This window comes from Stegostoma tigrinum, chromosome 14, assembly GCF_030684315.1.
Source record: "Stegostoma tigrinum isolate sSteTig4 chromosome 14, sSteTig4.hap1, whole genome shotgun sequence".
Taxonomy (NCBI): domain Eukaryota; kingdom Metazoa; phylum Chordata; class Chondrichthyes; order Orectolobiformes; family Stegostomatidae; genus Stegostoma; species Stegostoma tigrinum.
In genome coordinates this window covers 74,249,977-74,273,117 of record NC_081367.1, presented here as the reverse complement: position 1 = coordinate 74,273,117, position 23,141 = coordinate 74,249,977, and the positions used below count along the sequence as shown (strand labels likewise).

The 23,141-nt window shown below is 44.2% G+C and overlaps 1 protein-coding gene across 2 annotated transcripts in view; it reads left to right on the top strand.

Moving 5' to 3' along the window:
• The window catches only part of pid1 (phosphotyrosine interaction domain containing 1), a 113,680-nt gene that overhangs the window by 4,380 nt on the left and 86,159 nt on the right, over positions 1-23,141 (top strand). Inside the window, exon 1 of one of the 2 annotated variants that reach the window (XM_059651231.1) lies at positions 1,939-2,069. The exons of the other annotated variant lie outside the window; for it this stretch is intronic. Within the exon in view, the coding sequence (XP_059507214.1) occupies positions 1,998-2,069 (72 nt within the window). The 5' untranslated portion in view covers positions 1,939-1,997. Of the gene's footprint in view, positions 1-1,938; positions 2,070-23,141 lie in introns of those variants that run through there. 2 annotated transcript variants of the gene reach the window in all.

Here is a 23,141-nt window from a genome sequence, read left to right as displayed (position 1 = left end):
CCTAGCTCTTCCCCCCCCACCCACTGCATCCCAAAACCAGTCCAACCTGTCTCTGCCTCCCTAACCTGTTCTTCCTCTCACCCATCCCTTCCTCCCACCCCAAGCCGCACCCCCATCTACCTACTAACCTCATCCCACCTCCTTGACCTGTCCGTCTTCCCTGGACTGACCTACCCCCTCCCTACCTCCCCACCTATACTCTCCTCTCCACCTATCTTCTTTTCTCTCCATCTTCGGTCCGCCTCCCCCTCTCTCCCTATTTATTCCAGAACCCTCACCCCATCCCCCTCTCTGATGAAGGGTCTAGGCCCGAAACGTTAGCTTTTGTGCTCCTGAGATGCTGCTTGGCCTGCTGTGTTCATCCAGCCTCACATTTTGTTATCCAGGTTAACCCTGGCTCAGTTTTCAAAATCTCACCCTTGTTTTCAAAGACCTGAAAGATTTCACCCCCTCCTGACCTCTGTCATCTCCAGGATTTCGCCCCCTCCTGACCTCTCTCATCTCCAGGATTCCGCCCCGCTCCTGACCTCTGTCATCTCCCGGATTTTGCCCCCTCCTGACCTCTTTCATCTCCGGGATTTTGCCCCCTCCTGACCTCTGTCATCTCCAGGATTTCGCCCCCTCCTGACCTCTGTCATCTCCAGGATTTCGCCCTCGCCCTCCCCCTCCTGACCGCCATCATCTCCAGGATTTTGCCCCCTCCTGACCTCTGTCATCTCCAGGATTCCGCCCCCCCCCCCCCCGACCTCTGTCATCTCCGGGATCTCACCCCCCTCCTGACCTCTGGCATCTCTGGGATTTTGCCCCCTCCTGGCCTCTGTCATCTTTCTCCAACCCCACAAGAGTTCCCTCTTTTCTTCTAATTCTGGCCTTTCGAGCATCTCTGGTTCTAACTGGTGCCAAGCCTATAGTTGCCAAGACTTTATTCCATGAAATCGCATCCCTGCACCTTACCACCTAATTTTCTTCCTTTAAGACGCCCCCGAAAACCTCCCTCTTTCACCAAGCTTTTGGTGATCAGCCCAAATGTTGCTTCAAGTGATTTAGTGTCTAATTTTGTTTTATAATGCTCTTTTGAATCACCTTGTAACAGTTTATATTAAGGACCCTGCATAAAAATAAGTTGTGAATGTTGTTCAGAGATTTTATAAGGTGCTATGTAAATGTAAAGCTTTTTGTTTCCTGTGCAAGACAGAGTTAAATGGAGAAAAACTGCAGAAAGCTACAACATAAAAGGACTGGGCGGTGGGGGGGGTCCTTGTAGAGAAACACAGAAAGCTGGCACTCAGGTGCAGCTGGGAATCAGGAAGGCCAATGGAATGTTGGCCCTTATTTCAAGGGGAGTTAGAGTGTAAGGGTGGGGTTGTCTTACTGTAACTGTACAAGGAGCTAGTAAATGCTGAGAGGGTGCTTCGCCCCATGGGACAGCCTAGGACCAGACAGTAGAGTCCCAGAATAAAGGGGGCACCAATTTAAGATTGAGACAAGGAGGAATTTCTTCTCTCAGTGGGTTGAGTGTCTTTGGAACTCCTTGTAGCTGTGGGGACACAATCCATGTGTCTCTTTAAGGCTAATCAGTTGGGGAGCTGAAGGCAGGAAAGTGGGGGTGAGGCATGTTGGATCAGCCATAATCCAGCTGAAAGGTAGAACAGGCTCGAGGGGCCAAATGGCCCACCTCCTGTTACTGTTTCTTATGGCCTATCTTGGTGTAACTGTTGTGATAATGCTGTTACTTTAAGAAGTCAATTAGTCCTTTTTTTTATTGAAGTGAGGTTGTAAGGCAGAGGGATACGGCTGGCTAGTTAAGACTGTTTGAGTAAACAGCTTGGGAAGCCTTGGTGTTTTTTTTAAACAGCTTAAATGGGTGTGGCCAGCTCTCTCAGATCCAGTTTTCTGGGTTTTTAGGTTTTGCTTTAAGCAGAAGTTATTAGAGTTTCAACAGAGCTGGAAGCTTCAGTAGATGTTCCTGGCTGCTGCGCTGTGTGAATTTCCTCTTGATGTTTTTACCTCCTGGATTGGAGAACTGCATAGGACAGTCCGAGAGTCTGAATTTGCCTTTTTGCCAAGAGGTGTGTCTGTGGGATGTTACTATATTGGAACAGTTAATTAGTAATAGTTACTGTAGCTATATTCTGTTAAATTTTCTAATTGTTGTTGTTCTAAATTCCTGTTACTTTTGTTTGCATTTCAACTAGTGTTTAAACAAATTGTGTTTTGCTTAGTGTCAGGGAGTTTGACCAGTTGTATCATATCTGGAACACAGCACTTCACTTTTGCCTTAAAAATAAGAAAAAGTTAGGGTCTAAGCTTCTGAAAATATTTTGAGGGGGTCTGGTCTGGTCCATAACGCCTACCTTGCAGTGGAACTCTGAGACCTATTCCTGTCTGTACATTCTGTGCGAAGGAGACTCGGAGACTTGCTTAATCTATTGAAAGTGAAGATAAATTAGAGGACAAGGTGACCTAAACGTTTATAGTTCTCTCGAGATAAACGACCTTATTTTATGAGACCTATCTTCATTGGCAAGAACTGGAAATGTAAATTATCCCCATTTACAGAGCTGGAATCTGCAGGTTAATGGTGGGCTAGTTACATACCATTGATGTAAATCTTGATTATAAAAAGAATGTAAAACTGAGTCCAACACATGTTTACAATCTGCTTGGACGACACTACTGACAAAAAAACATGCGAGGTGACCCAGAGGGAGTGGTTTGAGAAATGAATCTGCTTTCTGGAAGTTCTCTGTGTTTGCTTTTGGCGATCAACTTCATGCAGTTCAAAGAACTATATAGCGTTGCACAACGCGAAATGTTACAGGTCATTCTGGATGGTCACGTTGCAAGAACAAAGGGTTCTATTCACAAATTATGGACACAAAAGAAAATAGGTGAATACAAGAGGAGTTTAGCTAATACCCACTCTCTCACAGAGCTCAGGAGCAGGTAACTGTCATATGTCCGCTTAACCCTACGGAGTCCTTATTAGCAGGAAGGAACGTGACTTTATTTTAATGAGATCTATCTGAGTTAGAAAGAGTACATTGTAAGCTTGTTCAAGATTGAAATCTACAAATAAATTTTCTACCAGGATGGGAACTATTCCATGCATCTGCTCCTCTCTCTGAGAGTGAACGTGTAAGAGATCACACAGTCTCAGAATGATGGAAACAAATGGAAAATTTCCGTTCTGAAAGTGCATCATTCCTAGATCACTGTCTTAAGTTAAAATAAAAATGGTTATTTCCGAAACCTTCAATTAGGAAGTGGATTCCTGTGTAGATGATTGAATCTCGTTGTAAATGAGTAGTCTGTGTTATGTGACTGATGCAAATTGCAATAAAAGCTGTATACAATGAACTCGAGCACATGTTTACAATCTGCCTGGACCATTGCTGAGAGTGTGATTCAAACATTGGCCTGACTGTCCTTAATTCCAATGGTTTTGCGCAGGTCACCAGACAAATATGTTTCAGTCATATTTACAAACCGAGGAGCAAAAGAAAGCAGGATTACAATTTAATTCAGAGACTTATTAAAATAGTGATAAGTAATAAGAACAAGAAAAATCAAGTGTTTCAAGAAAGTGTTAGACAGATTCTTATCAATGAATGGCATTCAGTGTTCTCAGTGCTGATAGCTGGCCTGGATGGACAGAGGCATAGTTGCTATCTGAAGCTGTTTCAATAGCCCAGACTCTCTCTCCCTCCTCTGTAGCTGAGAGGTTTGTCTCTGTTGAGGGAGGCAGGGGCACTGTGGCTTTCAGAGAGCTCACTTCTGCTAGAGTCTGCAAGCTGCAGTGTGCTTGCACATTACAACAAAAAGGAAACTTCTATAATAGCATTCAAAACTGTCAGGAGTAAGGCTACAAAACAATATAACTCAAGCTCTGGCAGGAGGATGATTTTCTGGGACATAACAAAAGTATGTTGCAAGAAACTTCATGTTGCAGAAAGGCCAAATTGCAATAAGGGATGTGTCACTGCTATTTTGTTCAGTTGATTGTCCTAACTTGAGCAAGCGCTCCATGGTATGCTTACAGATCTCCAAATTAAGCTCCTAGAAATATCCACTGTCAGAATTTCTCTGACTGTCTGACATGGAGTCAATTCTGATTCTTAAATCAGTACACCTTGGGAACAGAATTGTTACTGAAGCTTAAAACCAAGGATTAGGAGTGGAGCCCCATTTTCTTTGAAGCTGCCATTCCCAACTCTTCTATTTTTAATGAATTGGGTTGCCTGCTCCTGATTCATGCAAAAATATTTAAATGGTTCCAATTATAGTTACACTAGCTTTTTGTATCGCTGTTGTTTTCTTTGTGTAATCATTTGCAGTGAGTGCTAGGAAAGTGCCATGGGGGTAGGGATTCTTAAGCAACAGTTGGTGAGCTTTTGTAATGTTTGCTGTACCTCTTCAGTGCAAACGCAAGGAAGGATGGTCAGCTGACCCCAGTAGGTTCTGATGGAGATTCGGGAACAGCGATGCTGGACAGCTGCCTCAGGCTGTCTCAGGTCACCAGGACAGAGCTCTATTACCTGCAGCAAGGATGTCAGCAATGAATCTGGGACATAGAAACGGCACTTATACCAGTTAGCAAGTTCCCAGTTTTATTTTCCCCTGTGAAACAATTCTGCTTGAGTGTTACACTGGCTATGCATGCATGAGGAGGCATAGCCAGTGTAACACTCAAGCAGAAGCATGAGGAGGCATGCCTGGAGCAGCACGGTGGCTCAGTGGTTAGCTCTGCTGTCTTGCAATGCCAGGCACCTGGATTCAGTTCTACCCTCAGGAGACGGTGCAAACTCCACACAGGCATTCGTGATGCTGTCCGCCCTGCTGTGTTCCTCCAGCTCCACGTTGGGTTATCTCAGACCCCAGCATCTGCAGTTCTTACTATCTCTGACATTCTCCCCATGTCTGCATGGGTTCCCTCCAGATGCTGTGCTGTCCTCCCATGGTCCAAAGATGTATATGTTTCGGTGGATTGGCCATGCTAAATTGCTCCGTAGTGTGCAGGGATGTGCAGGCCCGGTGTGTTAGCCATGGGAAATGCAGAGTTTCAGGGTAGCTGGTGAGTCTGCTTGGGATACTTTTTGGAGGATCAGTGTGGACTCAATGGGCCGAAAGGCCTGCTGTAGGGATTCTCTGAGAAAGGTGGCTGTTGTATTTGTCAGTGCAGTCGAAGGGTTTAACCTCTTTGTTCCACTCGACAGTGTGATATTTCTGACCAATGTTGTTACATTGATGAATCCCCAAAGTGCATGAGTCTTTGGGAGATGTGGACATGGCCAGATACTTTAACTGCACTGCATGTTGTCAACGTATTGACATACAGGAGCTACTCAAAAAAGGCTGTGAAGTTGTAAGCAGTGAATGATGAATTAATTGAGGGGTTATATATCTACCACATACCTGATTATTATAGGTTTGATTAATTTTCCTGGATATTTTAACACGCGTTGGCTTCACCCACATCTATTCTAGGGTACCTCGCATAGTGTTCATTCCAGCCATGCCTGGTGCATTTCTCTCCTGCTGGGCAGAACATCGGTTTTATCATCCACTCAAACAAGAGTTGTGAGAGCATGGAATGCGTTGCCAGCAGCAGTTGTGGAAGCAAGGTCATTGGGGTCATTTAAGAGACTGCTGGACATGTATATGGTCACAGAAATTTGAGGGTGCATACATGAGGATCAATGGTCGGCACAACATTGTGGGCTGAAGGGCCTGTTCTGTGCTGTACTGTTCTATGTTCTATGTTCTATGTTCAAACCAGGGTTAGGAGGAACACATGGAAACAGGAGCTGGCATCTGGCCCCTCAAGCCTATCTGCCTTCAATAAGTTCATAGTTGATCTCTTTGTGGATTCACTTACCCATCTGCTCACTGTAATCCTTAATCCCTTTTCTCTTTAAAAATCTCTCTATCTTTGCCTTAAAAACACTCAGCGAAGTTGCCTCAACTGATTCATTGGGCAGGAAATTCCACACATTCACAACCCTTTGGGCGAGACATCAGTCAGCCATTTTCTCATAGATTCCACATGTCCCTTAATCTCACAGTGTCTGACCTTAGGACCGCAAGCACCAGTTATTGCCCCTCACCAATGTTTTTTTTAAATTTTTGCAAAGTTTGACGCCTATTGCCTTCATTTTGTTCCTTGAAAATGCCTTGAAAGCTATCCCCCTATCTGCCCTTCAGTACTAAGAGGAGAAGCCACCATAGTCTTGCTCTTCCATTACAGAGGGAGATTAAGTGAGAACTGGTCGTGGCTTAAGCTGAGGTTCAGACAAGGAGTGAAGAGGAGAAAGTGCAACTTTTGCATTAGCCTTAGCCTGTGTGGGAACTGAACCCACATCGTTGGCATTACGCTGTGTTGTAAACCTGCTGGCCAACCAACTGAACTAACCAACACATTACAGGCTGTTGCCTTAAGGTCAGATTCCCTGACTTCCTTTACCTACACATTCCATACTATTATGCGATTGGCATCTGCCATCAGGATCATGGATGGCTTGATCCAGTAGAGTAGCTTACGATCTGCCAGTCCCCTTGACTTCCTGGGTCCCTATGGTTAATGCCATCTCACTCCCATCGCCTGCTGAATCTAGTTCAGCTCGATCAGTTTGGAAAGAGATACGCCCACTGAGGGACGACTTGCCCCCAGGGTGTTGACCTGATAAATTGGTTTCGGCCAAAGCAAACCATCCCATTTTATCACAGTTCCAACTGACAGATGGCCCAGTGATTAGCACTGCTGCCCCACTGCTCTAGGGGCCCGGGTTCGATTCCAGCCTCGGGCGACTGTCTGTGTGGAGTTTGCACATTCTCCCCGTGTCTATGTGGGTTTCCTCCAGGTGCTCCGGTTTCCTCCCACAGTCCAAAGATGTTAGGGAGGATTAGCCTTGCGGAATGCAGGATTGCAGGGATCGGGTTGGGAGTTTGGGTCCGGGTGGGATGCTTTTCGGATGGTCAGTGCTGACTCGATTGGCCTGCTTCCACACTGTAGGGATCCAAGAGTTTAAGGGAAACACACGGGGCAGTTGAGGATATTTGATTTATTTTTAGAAACATGATTACTTACGCCCTTCAGTCTGTGTCACTGCACTCAAACAAAATTACAGGATACTGGGAAGCAATTCCCCTCCTCCTATCCAATCCATGCTAGTTGGACCGAGCAGGATTTATGTTGGATCAATAGTCCGGGTCATATGTGTCTGTTTATAGAAATATCAAACCAGACATTAAATAGTGGGAATATGTTTGTACTTATTGTTTATCCTGCATACTGGTTTTGAAAAAATAGCTGCAAGGAATACACATTCCAGACTTCCATGTAATTTGTATCAATACCAGCCTGTGTACTAATCATGAGCTGATGGAAAAAAGGCTGGAAGTAATCTCTCTAAAACGTTTTCTACATTTTACTTTTTTTGTATTTTATTTCTCTTTACATGTCCATGTATAATACTCTGGCTTTGAATGTCCTGGCCTTTAACAGTAATATCTATTGAAGAAGGGCAGCTTTGAGGTCAGGCTCCAATTTTGTCCCGTTTCACATTTGTTGGCCAGTAGTGATGTTGGGCACTTCTTTTGAGTCCTGTGCAGACATTGCAAAAAGGAGGCAGGATTCATTGGATTGCATAATTTACCAATAATCTTTCACCATGTCCAGCTCAGTTGCTCTGTTTTGCTGTGCAGGTCTGCACAAAACAGATATACTTGTGGCCTGGGGCCTGATCCTGGCAGAAGAGAAAGCTGTGCTGGCCCAATGGGCTGAATGGCCTCATCGGATACCAAAATAATTCTGTGATTCTAAAAACAAGTTGGAAACCCAGTTTCCCTCCAGCGAATTCAGAACACTAGCAGCTTGACATAGTTTTAAAGATATGTCTCCAATTATGCCAGCACACTTAGTTTGCAGCAAGATGTTGGGGTTTCTCAAATGCAATGAGGATAGAATCATATCGTACAATCTGTACAGTGTGAAAACAAACTATTCAGCCCACATCAAGGGCATCTCACCAAAACCTATACCCCCCCCCGCCCACCCTCACATCCCTGTAACCCTGCATTTCCCATGGCTAATCCTTCAGAAAAATTCTGAAGAAGGGTCCAGGCCTGAAACATCAGCCTTGCTGCTCCTCTGATGCTGCTTGGCCTGCTGTGTTCATCCAGCTCGACACCTTGTTATCTCAGATTCTCCAGCATCTGCAGTTCCTACTACTTCATTCTGGTATACTCATTTTAATAGAATCATACCTTCCAGACAACTGTCATCTCACTCCTGGTCATGCATTGTCCCAAGAAAATCCTTCCTACATCTAACCTGTCTAGTTCTGTTTGAAATGTATACAGAACCCCACCCCCTCCGCCTCATTCTTCTAAACTCCATTTTGAATACAAACCTAACTGACTCAATCTCTCGCCATTCATCAGTGCTGTTGACGCAGGAACCAATCTGGTGAACCTTCACTGCACTCCCTCTTTAACAAAAACATCCTTCCTCAGATAAAGAGATTAAAACTGCCCACAATATTCCAGGTGTGGTCTCAGCAATGTCATGTACAATTGCAGCAAAACACCCTTGTTCCTGTACTCCAATCCTCTCACTGTGAAGGCCAACATATCATTTGCCTTCTTTACTGCTCGCTGCACCTTCACACTTACTTTCAGTGACTAGTACATGAAAACACCCAGGTCTTATTGAACACTCTCCTCTCTCAATTTACAGCCGTTCAGATAAAAATCTGCCATCCTACTTTTGCTGTGAAAGTGGGAAGCCTCACAATTATCCACATTACACCATATTTGCCATATATCTGCCCATGCAACAGCTGGGACAAAGACCACTTCCTCTAACAAAAGCAATCCTGACCCACAACTACCCGACAACATGAGGGTCAGTTGTTTTATGATTCTGTCTTAAATTGTTAACTATAGAGAACTGTTAATGTACAGAAGATCCATTAAATGTAACATCTTTTTCCCCATGATGTGCCAATGTTGTTATTTTAAATACTATTTCATTCCATTGATATTGACAGTTAAAGATTTCCCCCAGTGAGTTCAGAGCACATCTCTCCATTTTGCAAGGAAGTAATATAGGTGACATGGTATGATAGTGCTGTCAGTTTAAAAGGTTATTTTGTCCAGGGTTTGTTTGGAAAGCGGTTGTAAAAGCAGAGGCATCAAACTGGCTTCTGTCAACTGTTTAAGTAAACTGCTTAGGAGGCCTTGGGTTTTTTTTTAACCAGCCTGAATGGGCGCAGCCAGCTTTCTCAGATCAGGATTTCTAGGTTTTTCAGCAATCAGAAGCAGTTTAGGGTCTCAGAAGAATTGGAAGCTTTGGCAAATGATTCCTAGGTGCTACTTTTTCTGAATCTCTCTTGATGTTGTTTCCTCCTGAATGGGAGAACTGCATGTATGGATCTGTGTCTGAATTTGCCTTTTTGCCGAGGGATGTGTTTATGGGATGTTACCATATTTGAACAATTAATTAGTGATAAGCACTCTATCTGTTATTTGGTTAGGTTTTCGAATAGTTAAGCAGCTCAAAATTCCTCTTTGTATTTTAACTACAGTGTTTAAATAATTTGTGTTTTGCTTAATGTTGAGTAGATTGACCAGTCACATCACAATCTGGATCATGGCACTTCGCATCTACCTTTAAAATAATAAAAATTTAGGGTCCAGGGAATCTTCTTGAAATATTTTGAAGGGCTTTGGTCTGGTCCATGATAGTGCGAATCTAAAGGAAATCTTTATAGACCATATTGGGTCTACAAAGAACATTTATTTCCTCACAAGGAGGTGAAATGAACAATGCTGGTATAATCAGACAAAGGGATTTCACTATAGAAGGCTACATCACATGCCATGTGAATATTTTTCTGCATCCAGGCCAACGTGGAGAACAGTGCAGATTTATTTTACAGAAATAAACCCTCTGCTGATTTTACTGGTCAGTACCAGCCTATTCTCTGATTGAAGAAGATTATGAACCATCAAAGACCCTGTAGAGCTCATCTGCTCCAAGTCCTTATCAGTGGGATAAATGTTATCAGAGCTACACAGGACGGGACTCCAACTATTGATGTTTGAGGAAATAAGAAGAACACTCCTGAAAATAATTACAGCATTTGGAGAGACCCAGCATTGGAAATACTTTCACAGAGAGGCACTTCGAAAATTACTGCCTCCCTTAAAGTGACACTAACCCCAGTCAGCAATAAGTCTAATCCATTAATGTCATAGAAACAATGAAAAGAGTAATAGACACAGTTCACAAGTAATATTTTACTTTGAGGGTGGGGCATGTATGAAACGAACTGCTAGAGGAGGTGAGGGAGGGTGGTACAATTACATTTAAAAGGGTCCTGAATGGGTATATGAAGAGGAAGGGTTTAGAGGGATATGGGCCAAATGCTTGCAAATGGGGCTGGATTAATTTAGGATATCTGATCGGCATGGACAGGTTAGATTGAAGGGTCTGTTTCCGCATTGTACATATCAATGACTCTAAGACTACGACTAGTATGAGCAGGCCATTCAGCCCTTTGAGTCTGTTCCACCATTTAATATGATCATGGCTGATCATCCAGTTCAGTACCCCAGTCCCATTTCCCCTTTGATACCTTTGGCCCTAAAAACTTTACCCCTGTCTATGGCAGAGAATTCCACAGGCTTCACTCTCTCTGGGTGAAGAAATGTCTCCTCATCTCAGTCCTTGCCCCCTATCTTAGGACAACGAATGTTGGCCCTGGACTCCCTGGTCATTAGGAACATGCTTCATTGTTACAGCTGCTACTATTCGGTAAATGGAAAATAGTGTATTTGGTAGACAACACGGTTCCAAGTTGTGACGATCTCAGGACTGTGTGCAGTGGAAGCACATTCAATATCACCTCCTCACGGCTACTCCCTTACTCCTGAGCCAAAACCTTTGTTGATAACAATCCCTTTATTTCTTGTGTAGTCTGGACTTTTTTTACTTCTCAATAAACAGTGATAGGGCTGTGCAGCATTCTCAAACATCTCTGAATTTTAGCAGGTTAACCCGCAGCTAAGTTCATGACTTGAAAGCTCTCAGAAGATGCATTGCAACTCAACTTGACAGGCAAACCAAAAGAGTGGACCTGCTGCAAGGGAATATGATAGTGGTTGAAAGAAATGCAGATCCCTTTTGTTTATTGTGGGTTATTTATATTTCTATAATTAGTGAGGTCTCCAGAAAAAGGACCTTCAGCCCATCACATCTATCCCAGCCCAAACCAGCTAGCTAACTATTCTGATCCCATTTCCCAGCATTTGGCTCATAGCCTTGTATGCCTTGGCATCACAAGTGCACATCCAAATACTTCCTCATTGTGATAAGGGTTTCTGCTTCTTCCAGGCTGGGAGTTCCAGGTTCCCACCATCCTCTGGGTGGAAAATGTCTTTCCTCTCCTCTAAACCTCCTGCCCCTTACCTTTAATCTATGCCCCTTTGTCAGTGATCCCTCCATCAATGGGGGATGTACCTTCCTGCCATCCCTATCTGTGCCCTTCATAATTGTATACGTCTCAATTGTATTCCTCTCGGTCTCCTCTGCTGTAAGGAAAACAATCCCAGTCTATACACTCTCTCATCATAACCGAGACTGTCCAGCCCAGGCAACGTCCTGGTAAATCTCCTCTGCACTGTCTTCAGTGCTATCACATCCCCCTATAACGTAGACCCCAGAATTTTACACGATACTCTAGCTGTGGCCTAACAAGTGTTTTTTACAGTTCCAGCATCACCCCCGCCCCCCCCCCCCCCACTATTAAACTCTTATGCCTCAACTAATAAAGGGAAGTATCCCCTATGCTTTCACAATCACTTTATGCACCATTTACCTTTTTAAAGCTTTTTTAAAGTTTGGAAAATAACCACCATGCCCCTGGATTAATATATACTAGTTTGTTTCCTATTTACAGATGGACTTTATGGAGGCTGTTGCAAAGAGCTATAGAAGCTTATGAATTTTGCACTGATCTTTCTGAAATGTTGGAAACTCAAAAGCTTTTAAGGAAGTGACTCCTGATTTCTGAAGCCAGATTACTGAGATATGTAAATATTTCAAGCAGCTCTGTCAGAGACCTGCTGCCCCTCTGTTATACATATTTGGACGTTCAAGCTTATTCCATACATGAGAAATGCACAGCACTGAGTTAGTGAGGGACATTGAGTGTGACTTCTGAGAAACAGTTGGGAGCAGTTCGGTTACACTATATTCAGAGGCTTCTTAATAAAATATCGATGTGTTAACAAATGTCCAATCAATCACAATCGATAATATCTTCCATCAAAAATAGGTTTATCAATAGAGGCGTACAGTGTAAAAGCGAGGAAGTGATGCTACACATCTACAAACCATTGAGCAGACCACATTTGGGGTAATGTGTTCAGTTATAGAGTCATTGCCTTACAGTAAGAAACAGACCCTTCAGTCCAACTAGTCCATATCGACCATAATCCCAAATCAAACTAGTCCCACCTGTCTGCACTTGGCCCCTATCCCACCAAACATTCCTTTATTCAGGTACTCTTCCACATATCTTTTAAATGTAACTGTATTCACAACCACAACTTCCTGTGGGAGTTCATTCCACACACGGACCACGGTCTGTGTAAAAGGAAAATTGTCCCCTCTGTCTTTCTCCTTTTGCGTTACTTAAGCAAGGGCATTAAAGCTCTGAGGAGGGTGTAAGGGAGATTTACTGGAATGACACCAGAATGAGAGAATTTCATTACAAGGAAAGATTAGAGAGACTGGGCTTATTCTCCGAGAAGCAGGGAAGATTAAGGTGTGACCTTATTGAAATGCTCAAAGTTGTGACAATTTTGACAGAGTAAAGGAAAGATATTCTGTTTCCACTAGTTGGTACATCAGTAACCAGGGGACTATAATCTCAACCTTGTCAGCAAGAGAGCTAGAAGGGAGATAAGGAGAAAAACCGAAAGAACTGCGGATGCTGTGAACCAGGAACAAAAACAAAGTTGCTGGAGAAGCTCAGCAGGCCTGGCAGCACCTGTGGAGGTGAAAACAGAGTTAACATTTTGGGTCCGGTGACCCTTGCTCTGTGGGGGGAGATAAGGAGAAACTTCTTTACTCAGAGAGTTGTTAGGATTTGGAATACGCTGCCTGGGAGAGCAGTGGAGCCAGGTCCCATTGGATCTTACAAAAGAGAGCTGGATATATATTTTAAAGCGATTCGTTTAGAGGGCTACAGTGATAGCACTGGGGAGTGTGACTAGCTGGGTAGCACGTTTTGAGAGACAGTACAGGCATCATGGATTGAATGGCCTCCTCCTGTACTTTAAATACTTTGGTTCTATAACACATTCTATATGAATCAGACTGAACGACCGAAACCATTTCCCAGTTATAGTAGGAGGCTCACAGTCCTGCTGATCTCTGTTTATTTGGTTTGTGCTTTGATCAGTCAATTATGCAACCACAGCTACTGTAATTGTTTAATGCATGGCCTGGTTAAGCAAATAAAAGAGATTAACATGGAATACTTCCAATAGTTTGGGGGTGGTGTTTGTTTCAAGTTATTAAGGGACAAGCATTTGGAAAAGGTATTTGCTTTTCACAATTTAGTGCTGCCAGCATTAATTGCCAAACACATTTGGACTCCCCAGTATTAGAAAAGACTCAATTTAGGTGCAATCTTTAACAGTTCGTTACCCGCAAGAAATGAGGTGTAGGCAAGCCAGAGAATTGAACAGCTCCAAGATCATAAATTACCCTGCCAGCCAACTGCCAAGATAAAATGAATGGACATTTCTTTACAGTGATCAGCAAGGTGAGGTGATGGCATGGTGGTATTATTGCTGGACCTGTTGATCCAGATAGTGTTCTGCGGTCCTGGGTTCGAATCCTGCCACAGGAGATGGTAGTATTCGAATTCAATAAATATCTGGAATTAAGAATCTAGTGATGACCATGAGTCAATTGTCAGGAAAAACCCACCTGGTTCACTAATGTCCTTTAGGGAGGGAAACTGCCATCCTTACCTGGTCTGGCCTACATGTGACTTCAGACCCTCGGCAATTTGGTGACTGATGGGCAGTCACTGCTGCCTGGCCAGCAATGTCCTCATCCCATTCATGAATAAAGGAGAAAAAAAAGCCTTTGATAAATGTATTTTTTTTATTGTACATCCTTCTTCAGTAATTTGAAGTCCTATAATTTGGGCTTTATAGAGGTAACTGCTCTTTTTCTCTTACCTTTGTGAACTGTGCCTTTTCAATTGAAAAAATTGAATTAATATATCACTTTTTCAGGGCTCTTAGAAATATGCCGAAGAACATTGTAGAAAGAATTAGTTTGAAAGGAATGATTATAAGCATAGACAGAGAGCATAAAAAATCCACAGCCAGTAAAAAGTTGGACTGTTTTATTTATTTGTTCATGGCATCTGAATTTATTGCCCAGAGGGCAGTTAAGAGTCAACCAGTGGAATAGTGCAGGTTAGATGGGCTTGAGATCGGTATGACAGGTCAGCACAACATCGAGGGCCGAAGGGCCTGTACTGTGCTGTAATGTTCTATGCTCTAACCACATGCTTTAGGTATTTTTAATTCACTCATGAGTAGTGAGCATGGATGGTTCTGTCAACATTTATTGCCTGTCCCTAGTTGCCCCTTGAGAAGGTGGTGGTGAACTGCCTCCTTAAACCACTACAGCCCCCCTGCTGTGGGTTGTCCCACAAGTCCTTTGGGAGGGAATTCCAGGATTTTGATCCAGTGACAGTGAAGGAATGGCGGTATATTTCCAAGTGAGTGACTTGGAGGAGAATTTAAAGAGGGTGGTGTTCCCATGTATCTGCTGCCCTTGTCCTTTGAGATGGAAGTGGTCGTGGGTTTGGAAGGTGGTGTCTGAGGATCTTTGGTGAATTTCTGCGGTGCATCTTGTAGATAGTACACACTGCTGCTACTGAGCGTCGGTGGTGGAGGGAGTGAATGTTTGTGGATGTGGTGCTAATCATGCGGCTGCTTTGTCCTGGATGGTGTTAAGCTTCTTGAGTGTTGTTGGGGCTGGACCCTTCCAGGCAAGTGGGGAGTATTCCATCACACTCCTGACTTGTGCCTTGTAGATGGCGGGATAGGGTTTGGGGAGTCAGGAGGTGAGTTACTTGCTGTGGTTTTCCTATCCTCTGACCAGCACTTGTAGCCGTTGTGTTTACGTGGTGAGTCCGTGTGAGTTTCTGATCAATGATAACCCCCAGCATATTGGTAGTGGTGTATTCAATGGTATTACAATGCCAATGACTGGCGAGCTTAGACCTTATCCGTTGTTTGTAGGATCACTTATCTCTGGCTGTCACTTGCTGTTCAGTTCGGAAATAGTCCTGTTTAGTTTGTATGTTTCTATGATTGACCCATGTTTCTGGAATACTTATCCAATGAGGTTAGCACCACATTGCTATCAACAGATCCGGCCATCTGGTATACCAATATCCAGCAATTGCCACATTCCATGGATGACTAAAGAAAGTGATTTTATGAATAGTTTTTCTTAAAATGTACAAAATATTACAACACTTTTGATGTAATTGTTGCTAACCTTTGTTTGCTGCAGTGTTTCCAGCGCAGAGTAGCATTTTGACGATATTTGGAGCTGCTCATTACACCCTCCGTACCCTGACCAAAACTGTTGAGATTGAGCTCTGGTGAGCTACCCTGGTCAGTTGCAAAACGACCATCAGGCTACTGATTGGTTTAAGGCATGTCTTCACCCCAATGGTTCCACAACAGAGAGCCAATCAAAGGGCCAACGGTGTTTGAGCTCAGCAGTGCCACCAGAAGCAGTGGGCACTGCTGGAACTGCAGAAATACAAGGGTGTTGCCAGGGTTGGAGGGTTTGAGCTACAGCGAGAGGCTGGGGCTATCTTCCCTGGACTGTCAGAAGCTGATTGTGAGATATAGACCTCTTTATAGAGATTTATAAAATCGTGAGAGGCATGGAAAGGGTAAATAGCCAAGATCCTTTCGCCTTTGGTAACAGAGTGCAAAATTAGAGGGGCATAGGTTTAAGGTGAGAGGGGAAGGATTTGAAAGGGACCTAAGGGGGAACTTTGCCACACAGAGGGTGGTGCGTGTATCGACCAAGCTGCCAGAGGAAGTGGTGGAGACTGGTACAATTACCCATTCAGATGCCTTTTGGATATTGTACATGAATAGGAAGGGTTTAGAGGGATATGGGTCAAATGCTGGCAAATGGGATGAGATTAATTTGGGAAATCTGGTTGACATGGACGAGTTGGACAGAAGGGTCTGTTTCTGTGCAGTACACCAGTATGACTCTAAGTCGGGCGAGAGCAGGTATGAATACTGTGTCTACAAGAACAGGTCAGAGGCTGGGAATTCGATGTCAAGTAACTCGCCTCCTGATTCTCCAAAGCCCGTCTGCCTTCTACAAGGCATTAGAGTGTATCTGGAGTTTGGTGAAACCGGGAGACTCAAGTGGTAAATGTCAAGGAATAATTTATTTTATTTTAAGGACTATCTTCAATCTAAAGTCTAGTCTGTTCTTTAATTTAGCAATTAACCAAAAAAAAGGTGCTCTTTCAAATGGGTACAGTTTAATTGCAGCTTTAAAACAGTAGTTCGCAGGTTCTGGCTGAAGCTAGTTAATTAAATAACTGGTTTAATCCAGTTCCAGAAACCATTGTATGGGTAAACATGAAGAGAGGAACCTTGTTCAGTGCTACCTTGTTAAAATGTTGGTGAATTTTGGTGAAACAAGGAGGTCGTGATCAGTGATAACGCAGTGTGGAGCTAGATGAACACAGCAGAGAAGCAGGAAAACGCATGTTTCAGAGAAGGGTCCTGATCCAAAACGTCAACTTCCCTGCTCCTCGGCTGCTGCCTGGCCTGCTGTGTTCATCCAGCTCCACACACTGTGTTCCTGCTCCAGTTCCTGCTCCACACTGTGTTCCTGCTCCACACTGTGTTCCTGCTCCACACTGTGTTCCTGCTCCAGCTCCAGCCCCACACTGTGTTCCTGCTCCAGCTCCAGCCCCACACTGTGTTCCTGCTCCACACTGTGTTCCTGCTCCAGCTCCAGCCCCACACTGTGTTCCTGCTCCAGCTCCAGCCCCACACTGTGTTCCTGCTCCACACTGTGTTCCTGCTCCAGCTCCAGCCCCACACTGTGTTCCTGCCCCACACTGTGTTCCTGCTCCAGCTCCAGCCCCACACTGTGTTCCTGCTCCACACTGTGTTCCTGCTCCACACTGTGTTCCTGCTCCAGCTCCAGCTCCACACTGCATTCCTCCAGCCCCACACTGTGTTCCTGCTCCGGCCCCACACTGTGTTCCTCCGGCTCCACACTGTGTTATCTCTGACTCCAGCATCTGCAGTTCCTATTATGTTTGAGTGAATCTTACCTGGAAGCTCAGGGTGCGGGGTGTGTGTGTGAGAGAGAGAGAAAACACAGAGCTTGTGGGGAAGGAGTCTTGAAAGAAAAGCTAAGATAACAAAGTGTGGAGCTGGATGAACACAACAGGCCAAGCAGCATCTCAGGAGCACAAAAGCTGACGTTTCGGGCCTAGACCCTTCATCAGAGAGGCTCTCTGATGAGTGTGCAGTGGATATGAGATGGTCGGTGCCTGTGTGGGTTCCATTTCTTGGCACACTGGGTATGAGTATTGGGACAGGATCAACTTTACTGTTGGGACAGGCTACACCTGAACCAATCACCATCCAGGATCCCAGTCAAAAAGCTAAATAGGGTGGTCACAAAGACTTTAAACTCTTTAAACGCATTTATGTACAACACCCTCAGTCCTGCATTGACTGCCACCGCCCCCCCACTTCGCATTGTCCCCTTGTCTAATGTGCCTGAAGTTAGATTCCTGAACCTTTCCAGACTGTGTCCTATTTATAGGCTGGGGAGGCGATGGCCTAGTGCTGTATTCACAGAGACCCAGATAATGATCCGGGGACCTGGGTTCGAGTCCCACCATGGCAGATTGTGGAATTTGAATTGAATAAAATATCTGAAATCGAGAGTCTAATGATGACTGTGAATCCATTACTGATTGTCATGAAAAAACCATCTGGTTCACTAGTGCCCTTTAGGGAAGGAAACTGCCAACCTTGCCTGGTCTGGCCTACATGTGACTCCAGACCCACCGCAATGTGGTTGACTCTTAACTACCCTCTGGGCAGTTAGGGATGGGCAATAAATGCTGCCTGGCCAGTGATGCACTCATCCTGTGAATGAAATTTCAAAAAAGAACTTCTGCAAACTTTGATGAACACAGCAGGCCAAGCAGCATCTTAAGAGCACAAAAGCTGATGTTTTGGGCCTAGACCCTTCATCAGATGGACTCTGATGAAAGATCTAGGCCCAAAACATCAGATTTTGTGCTCCTAAGATGCTGCTTGGCCTGCTGTGCTCACCCAGCTCCATGCTTTGTTATCTCAGATTCTCCAGCATCTGCAGTTCCCATTATCTCTTCTGCAAACTTTAATAACCTCTCCTGATCAACAGTCCTTGTGTCATTTTCAGTTCCTCTCCCATGTCCTGTCATATCCTATCTGAGGTCATCTTTTTCTTTTAAGAGAGACCCATCATCTGCTCCTTTGACACATCTCAACAAAATTGCTGGTCAACCAGTTCTGCTTCTTGAGCCAGCTGTTCGTTGATATAATCTCCTTACCTCAGCTACTGGATCCCACTTCTTCAAAACTGCCACAATGACCCCATACATATCACTATGCACGTTCCACTTGCCCCCCACCTCTCCAAAAACCGGACAGTGTCGGTTGCCTCCCAAATCTGTGTCCATCTTTCCCATAAATTACAGGTTTGCATCTCTCAAATCATTGCCCGCCTCTCCCACAGCACAGTGAGTCCTTAGCAAAGCCCTCACCATGTCATTATGACTGTTGTGAACGTGAGGTCCACATCTTCTTGAACATCTTTGCAACATGGTCAATGACGCCCTTCTTATGCATCTGTTTGATCCCTTTCCATCTCAGTGGGACAGCTTCCACTCGTTTCTAGCCTTTCCAACCCAATCACAATCAAAGTATTCCCAGCAATTAGTGCTCTTCCCTTCCTCTGCTGTTATATCTGGAATCTTCCAAGGAACTTTCCTTATGATTCCTTCATAAAGTCATACTGGACTCTTTGGTCCATGTCAGGCAAGTTTCCTAAACTTAACTGGTCAGGTTTGCCAGTGTTTAGCCCATAACCTCCATCTTTCCTTCCACGTCTTTCACATGTTGTAATTATACCCATGTCCACTACTTCATCTGGTCATCTGGCAGTTCACTCCACACAGACACCACCCACTGTGTGAAAATGTTACCCCTGAGGTCCCTTTTAACTCGTTTCCCTCTCACCTTAAACCTTTGCCCACTTGTTTTGGACTCCTCCACCCTGGGGGAAATCAGTCCTTGTCTATTCACCCTATCCATGCCCCTCATCATTTTACACACATCTATAAGGTCAGCCCTCAATCGCCTCTGCTCTCGTGAAAAAAGTCCCAGTTTCTCCTTACAACTCAAATCCTCTAGTCCATCCTCTCCAGTTCAGTATCAACCTTCCGCTAGCAAAGCGACCAGACTTGGACACTGTCCTCCCTTTTCTGTTTTCTCCACTCTTCCCCTTTGGCAACCCTGGCTATTGTCATGGGACAGATTTCCAAACATACGCCAGCAACGTCCACGTTGCTACACTCCACTGAAGCTTCAGTAATTACTGTGCATTTGCCTTGGGGTTGAGCTGCAGTTACCTCCAGTTAAATGCCATTCAAACTAAAGCCATTGCCTTCAGCCTCACCACAAACCCTTGCGACAGACTCCACTCCTATTCCCAGCCTGTCTCAGGATGAACCAAGATTCTTTTCAACCTCAGAATTTGATTCAAGCCCTGAACTGATTTCCTGAATCCTATTGAACCTGCTTCCACCTACTCAACCACGGGCAGTCGTAGGCCATTCAGCCCCTTGGGGCTTGCTCTATCTCTCAGTACAGTCATGGCTGACCTGATTTTCTCTCATTCCTACATATTTACAATAACTTTCCATCCCTTGCTTATCAAGAATCTACCACCCTTGGTCTTAAATATCACTGCCTCGCAAAGTAAGGAGTGTCAAAACTCTCACCTTCTATGAGAATAGAAGATTACCCTCGTTCGGCCTTAAATGGATGACTGTTTAATTTTAAAAAAGGAACCCCAGCTCCAAATTCTCTCACAAGAAAGAACATCCAGCCTGTCGAGACCCCTCAGAATATTGTGAAAGATTTTTATAAAAGGTAGTACTTGTGTAAAATCCCCTGTCGCATCCACTGCCTCACTGTGTCTGCGGCTGGAACCTGCTTCCAGGGCTTCTATTCTCCCATCCTCCAACCCCTTTCAGGGTTAGATTATCCAAGATGCCATCTCACACATTTCCCTCCTTTAGTAACCTTCGCTAGGGTTACCACGCTCCCTCACAGATCTCTCTGTTATTTGGAGTCATGCCTGTTCTGCATCTCACTCTCCAGGTACGTCCTCATTTGGTGGCAGGGCTTAAGCAATCCATAAACCTTTCCTCACGGCAAGCCCTCTGTCTCTTCGCTTACGTCTCTTCCAGCATGACCCTCCTGAAAATCCACTCCTTTAACCAAACTTTTCATTACTTCTCAAATCTCCATCTGCTTTGTCTGACTTTACCTGCTGCTTCATCAGGTCAAGTGATCAGCTCTCCAAAAGTTTGTGATTTGAAATAAACCTGTTAGACAGCAGCCTGGTGTCATGATCTTAATGAGGCACTGCGGGACAATGTTCCACATTAAAAGTTCTATATAATTGAATCTTTTGTTGGTTTTCTGAAAGGTGCCTGGGTTAAGATTACATTCAAATTACCCTCTGCACCTCAAAGTAAATTTGGCATTTATACTTAGGGACATAGTTTACCGTTTTTATTTCCAAATTAATTAGCACAGCTGACTGATGTAAAAACTGAAACCAAGTCAGCTCATAAAGCAACATGCGGGTCTGCCAGGGTGACAGGACAGTGGATGGTGGTACAGAAACTTGTGAAAGAAGCTCCTTTTTAGTTCCAACAGTGCCAAGATAGGCAGAAATCAAACTTCTTACATGAAATTAGTTTTAAGAAGTTTCCACCCATCTCCCAGTTGGGACGTGCCTTGTACAAATGGTCCAACAATACTAATTGCCTTTAAATTGGCCATTAGATCACAAGGCTGGTTGTTAGAGGAAATGGGAAAATGATAACAGTGCAGCAAGGGCTGCCCCTTCAGAGGTTGTGTTTAAGTCTCAAAGAGAACATTTTATTCTGTGTTCAATTTACGCATTACATGTTTTTCAAGCTGTAGAATTTACTTAACCCCGGGTCTGTTTCCAATATCAACATGTTTGGCTTCCATCGCAGAAAACCTTAACTCTGAGAATGTGCAGCGGACTCCTCCTGCCCCCGCAAGTAATTCTTCTTGTAAGAGCTTTGGTACATTCAATAATAAGAAATGTAAGAAGTAATCTGGGGCTGCTCATTTCTGAACAGCATAGTGGATGGCCCTGCGCTTCAAGGACTCCCCTACTCATGGGAAATAGCCAAGGTCTTTTCCCCGGTGTGGGGGAGTCCAAAACCAAATGGCATAAGTTTAAGGTGAGCGGGGAAAGATTTTAAAAACAATCTAAGAGGCAACTTTTTCACACAGAGGGTGGTGCGTGGATGGAATGAGCTGCCAGAGGAAGTGGTGGAGGCTGGTACAATAACAGCATTTAAAAAGCATCTGGATGGGGACATGGATAGGAAGACTTCAGGGGGATATGGGCCAAATGCTGGCAAATGGGGCTAGATTTATTTAGGATATCTGGTCAGCATGGATGTGTTGGACTGAAGGGCCTGCTTCCGTGCTGTGTAACTCTATTACTGCACGGTTTCAAGAAAGCAGCTCACACCTCGTTCCCCAGGGCAAATATGAATGGGCAATAAATGCTGACTCAGTCAGTCATGTCCATGTCCCATGAACAAATTATTATTTAAAAATAACTTCCAAATGTTCAAATATGTGCAGTATTATTATGTGATAGGTTTGTTGTTCGGAAAGTGGTGGATTAAGTATGTGATGGTTTAGAGCTAACAAATCCAACTCCTTATCTTGTGAAGTCTCCTCAAACTGCCCAGCAATATGACTCAATAAATTAGCTCCTGGTGCAGCAAAACCATAAACAAACAAACAGCTGGCTGATTAGGTGAAAATGCTGTTGTGACAGAGAAGATGTTACAAAGTAATAAATTAGAAATTTCTGACAGGAATCAATTTGTTAAATCTTCCCAGTTCAGAGAAAAGGGACATTACACTTTGACCTCCTTCTGCTTTAGAATTTAAATAGTTTTGGTTTATATTTGTAAATGATGTTTTTTGGTCTTGATTTATATCTGTAAGTGATGTTTTTGTGTCCTTGGAGATCCCTAAGGCAGGGCCAAGTGCAGGAACAGTATAGAAGAACTTCCTTTCAAAGCAACACGCAAACCTGCAACATCAGTAACTGGTTAAGGTTCATCTGAAATGGGTGGCACGGTGGCTCGGCGGTTAGCACTGCTGCCTCACAGCGCCAGAGACCCAGGTTCAGTTCCACCCTTGGGCGACTGTCTGTGTGGAGTTTGCACATTCTCCCCTATGTCCCCTCCGGGTGCTCCGGTTTCCTCCCACAGTCCAAAGATGTGCAGGTCAGGGTGGATGGGCCATGCTACATTGTCCCATAGTGTCCAGGGGTGTTTAGGTTACATCCGTTAGCCTTGGGAAATGCAGGGTTATGGGGATGGGTCTGGGTGGGATGCTGTTTGGACCTGTTGTGCCAAATGGCCTGTTCCCATATTGTAGAGATTCTTATGGAAAATGCAAAGTTATATAATACAGAATTCAGATTTTTTTCTTGAATCTTACTAAAACTTTAATCAACAAAACAATTGACAACATAAGGTACAGCTCTCTGATGAAGGGTCTAGGCCCGAAACGTCAGCTCTTGTGCTCCTGAGATGCTGCTTGGACTGCTGTGTTCATCCAGCTCCACACTTTGTTATCTTGGATTCTCCAGCATCTGCAGTTCCCATTATCACTGACAACATAAGGAACAATTA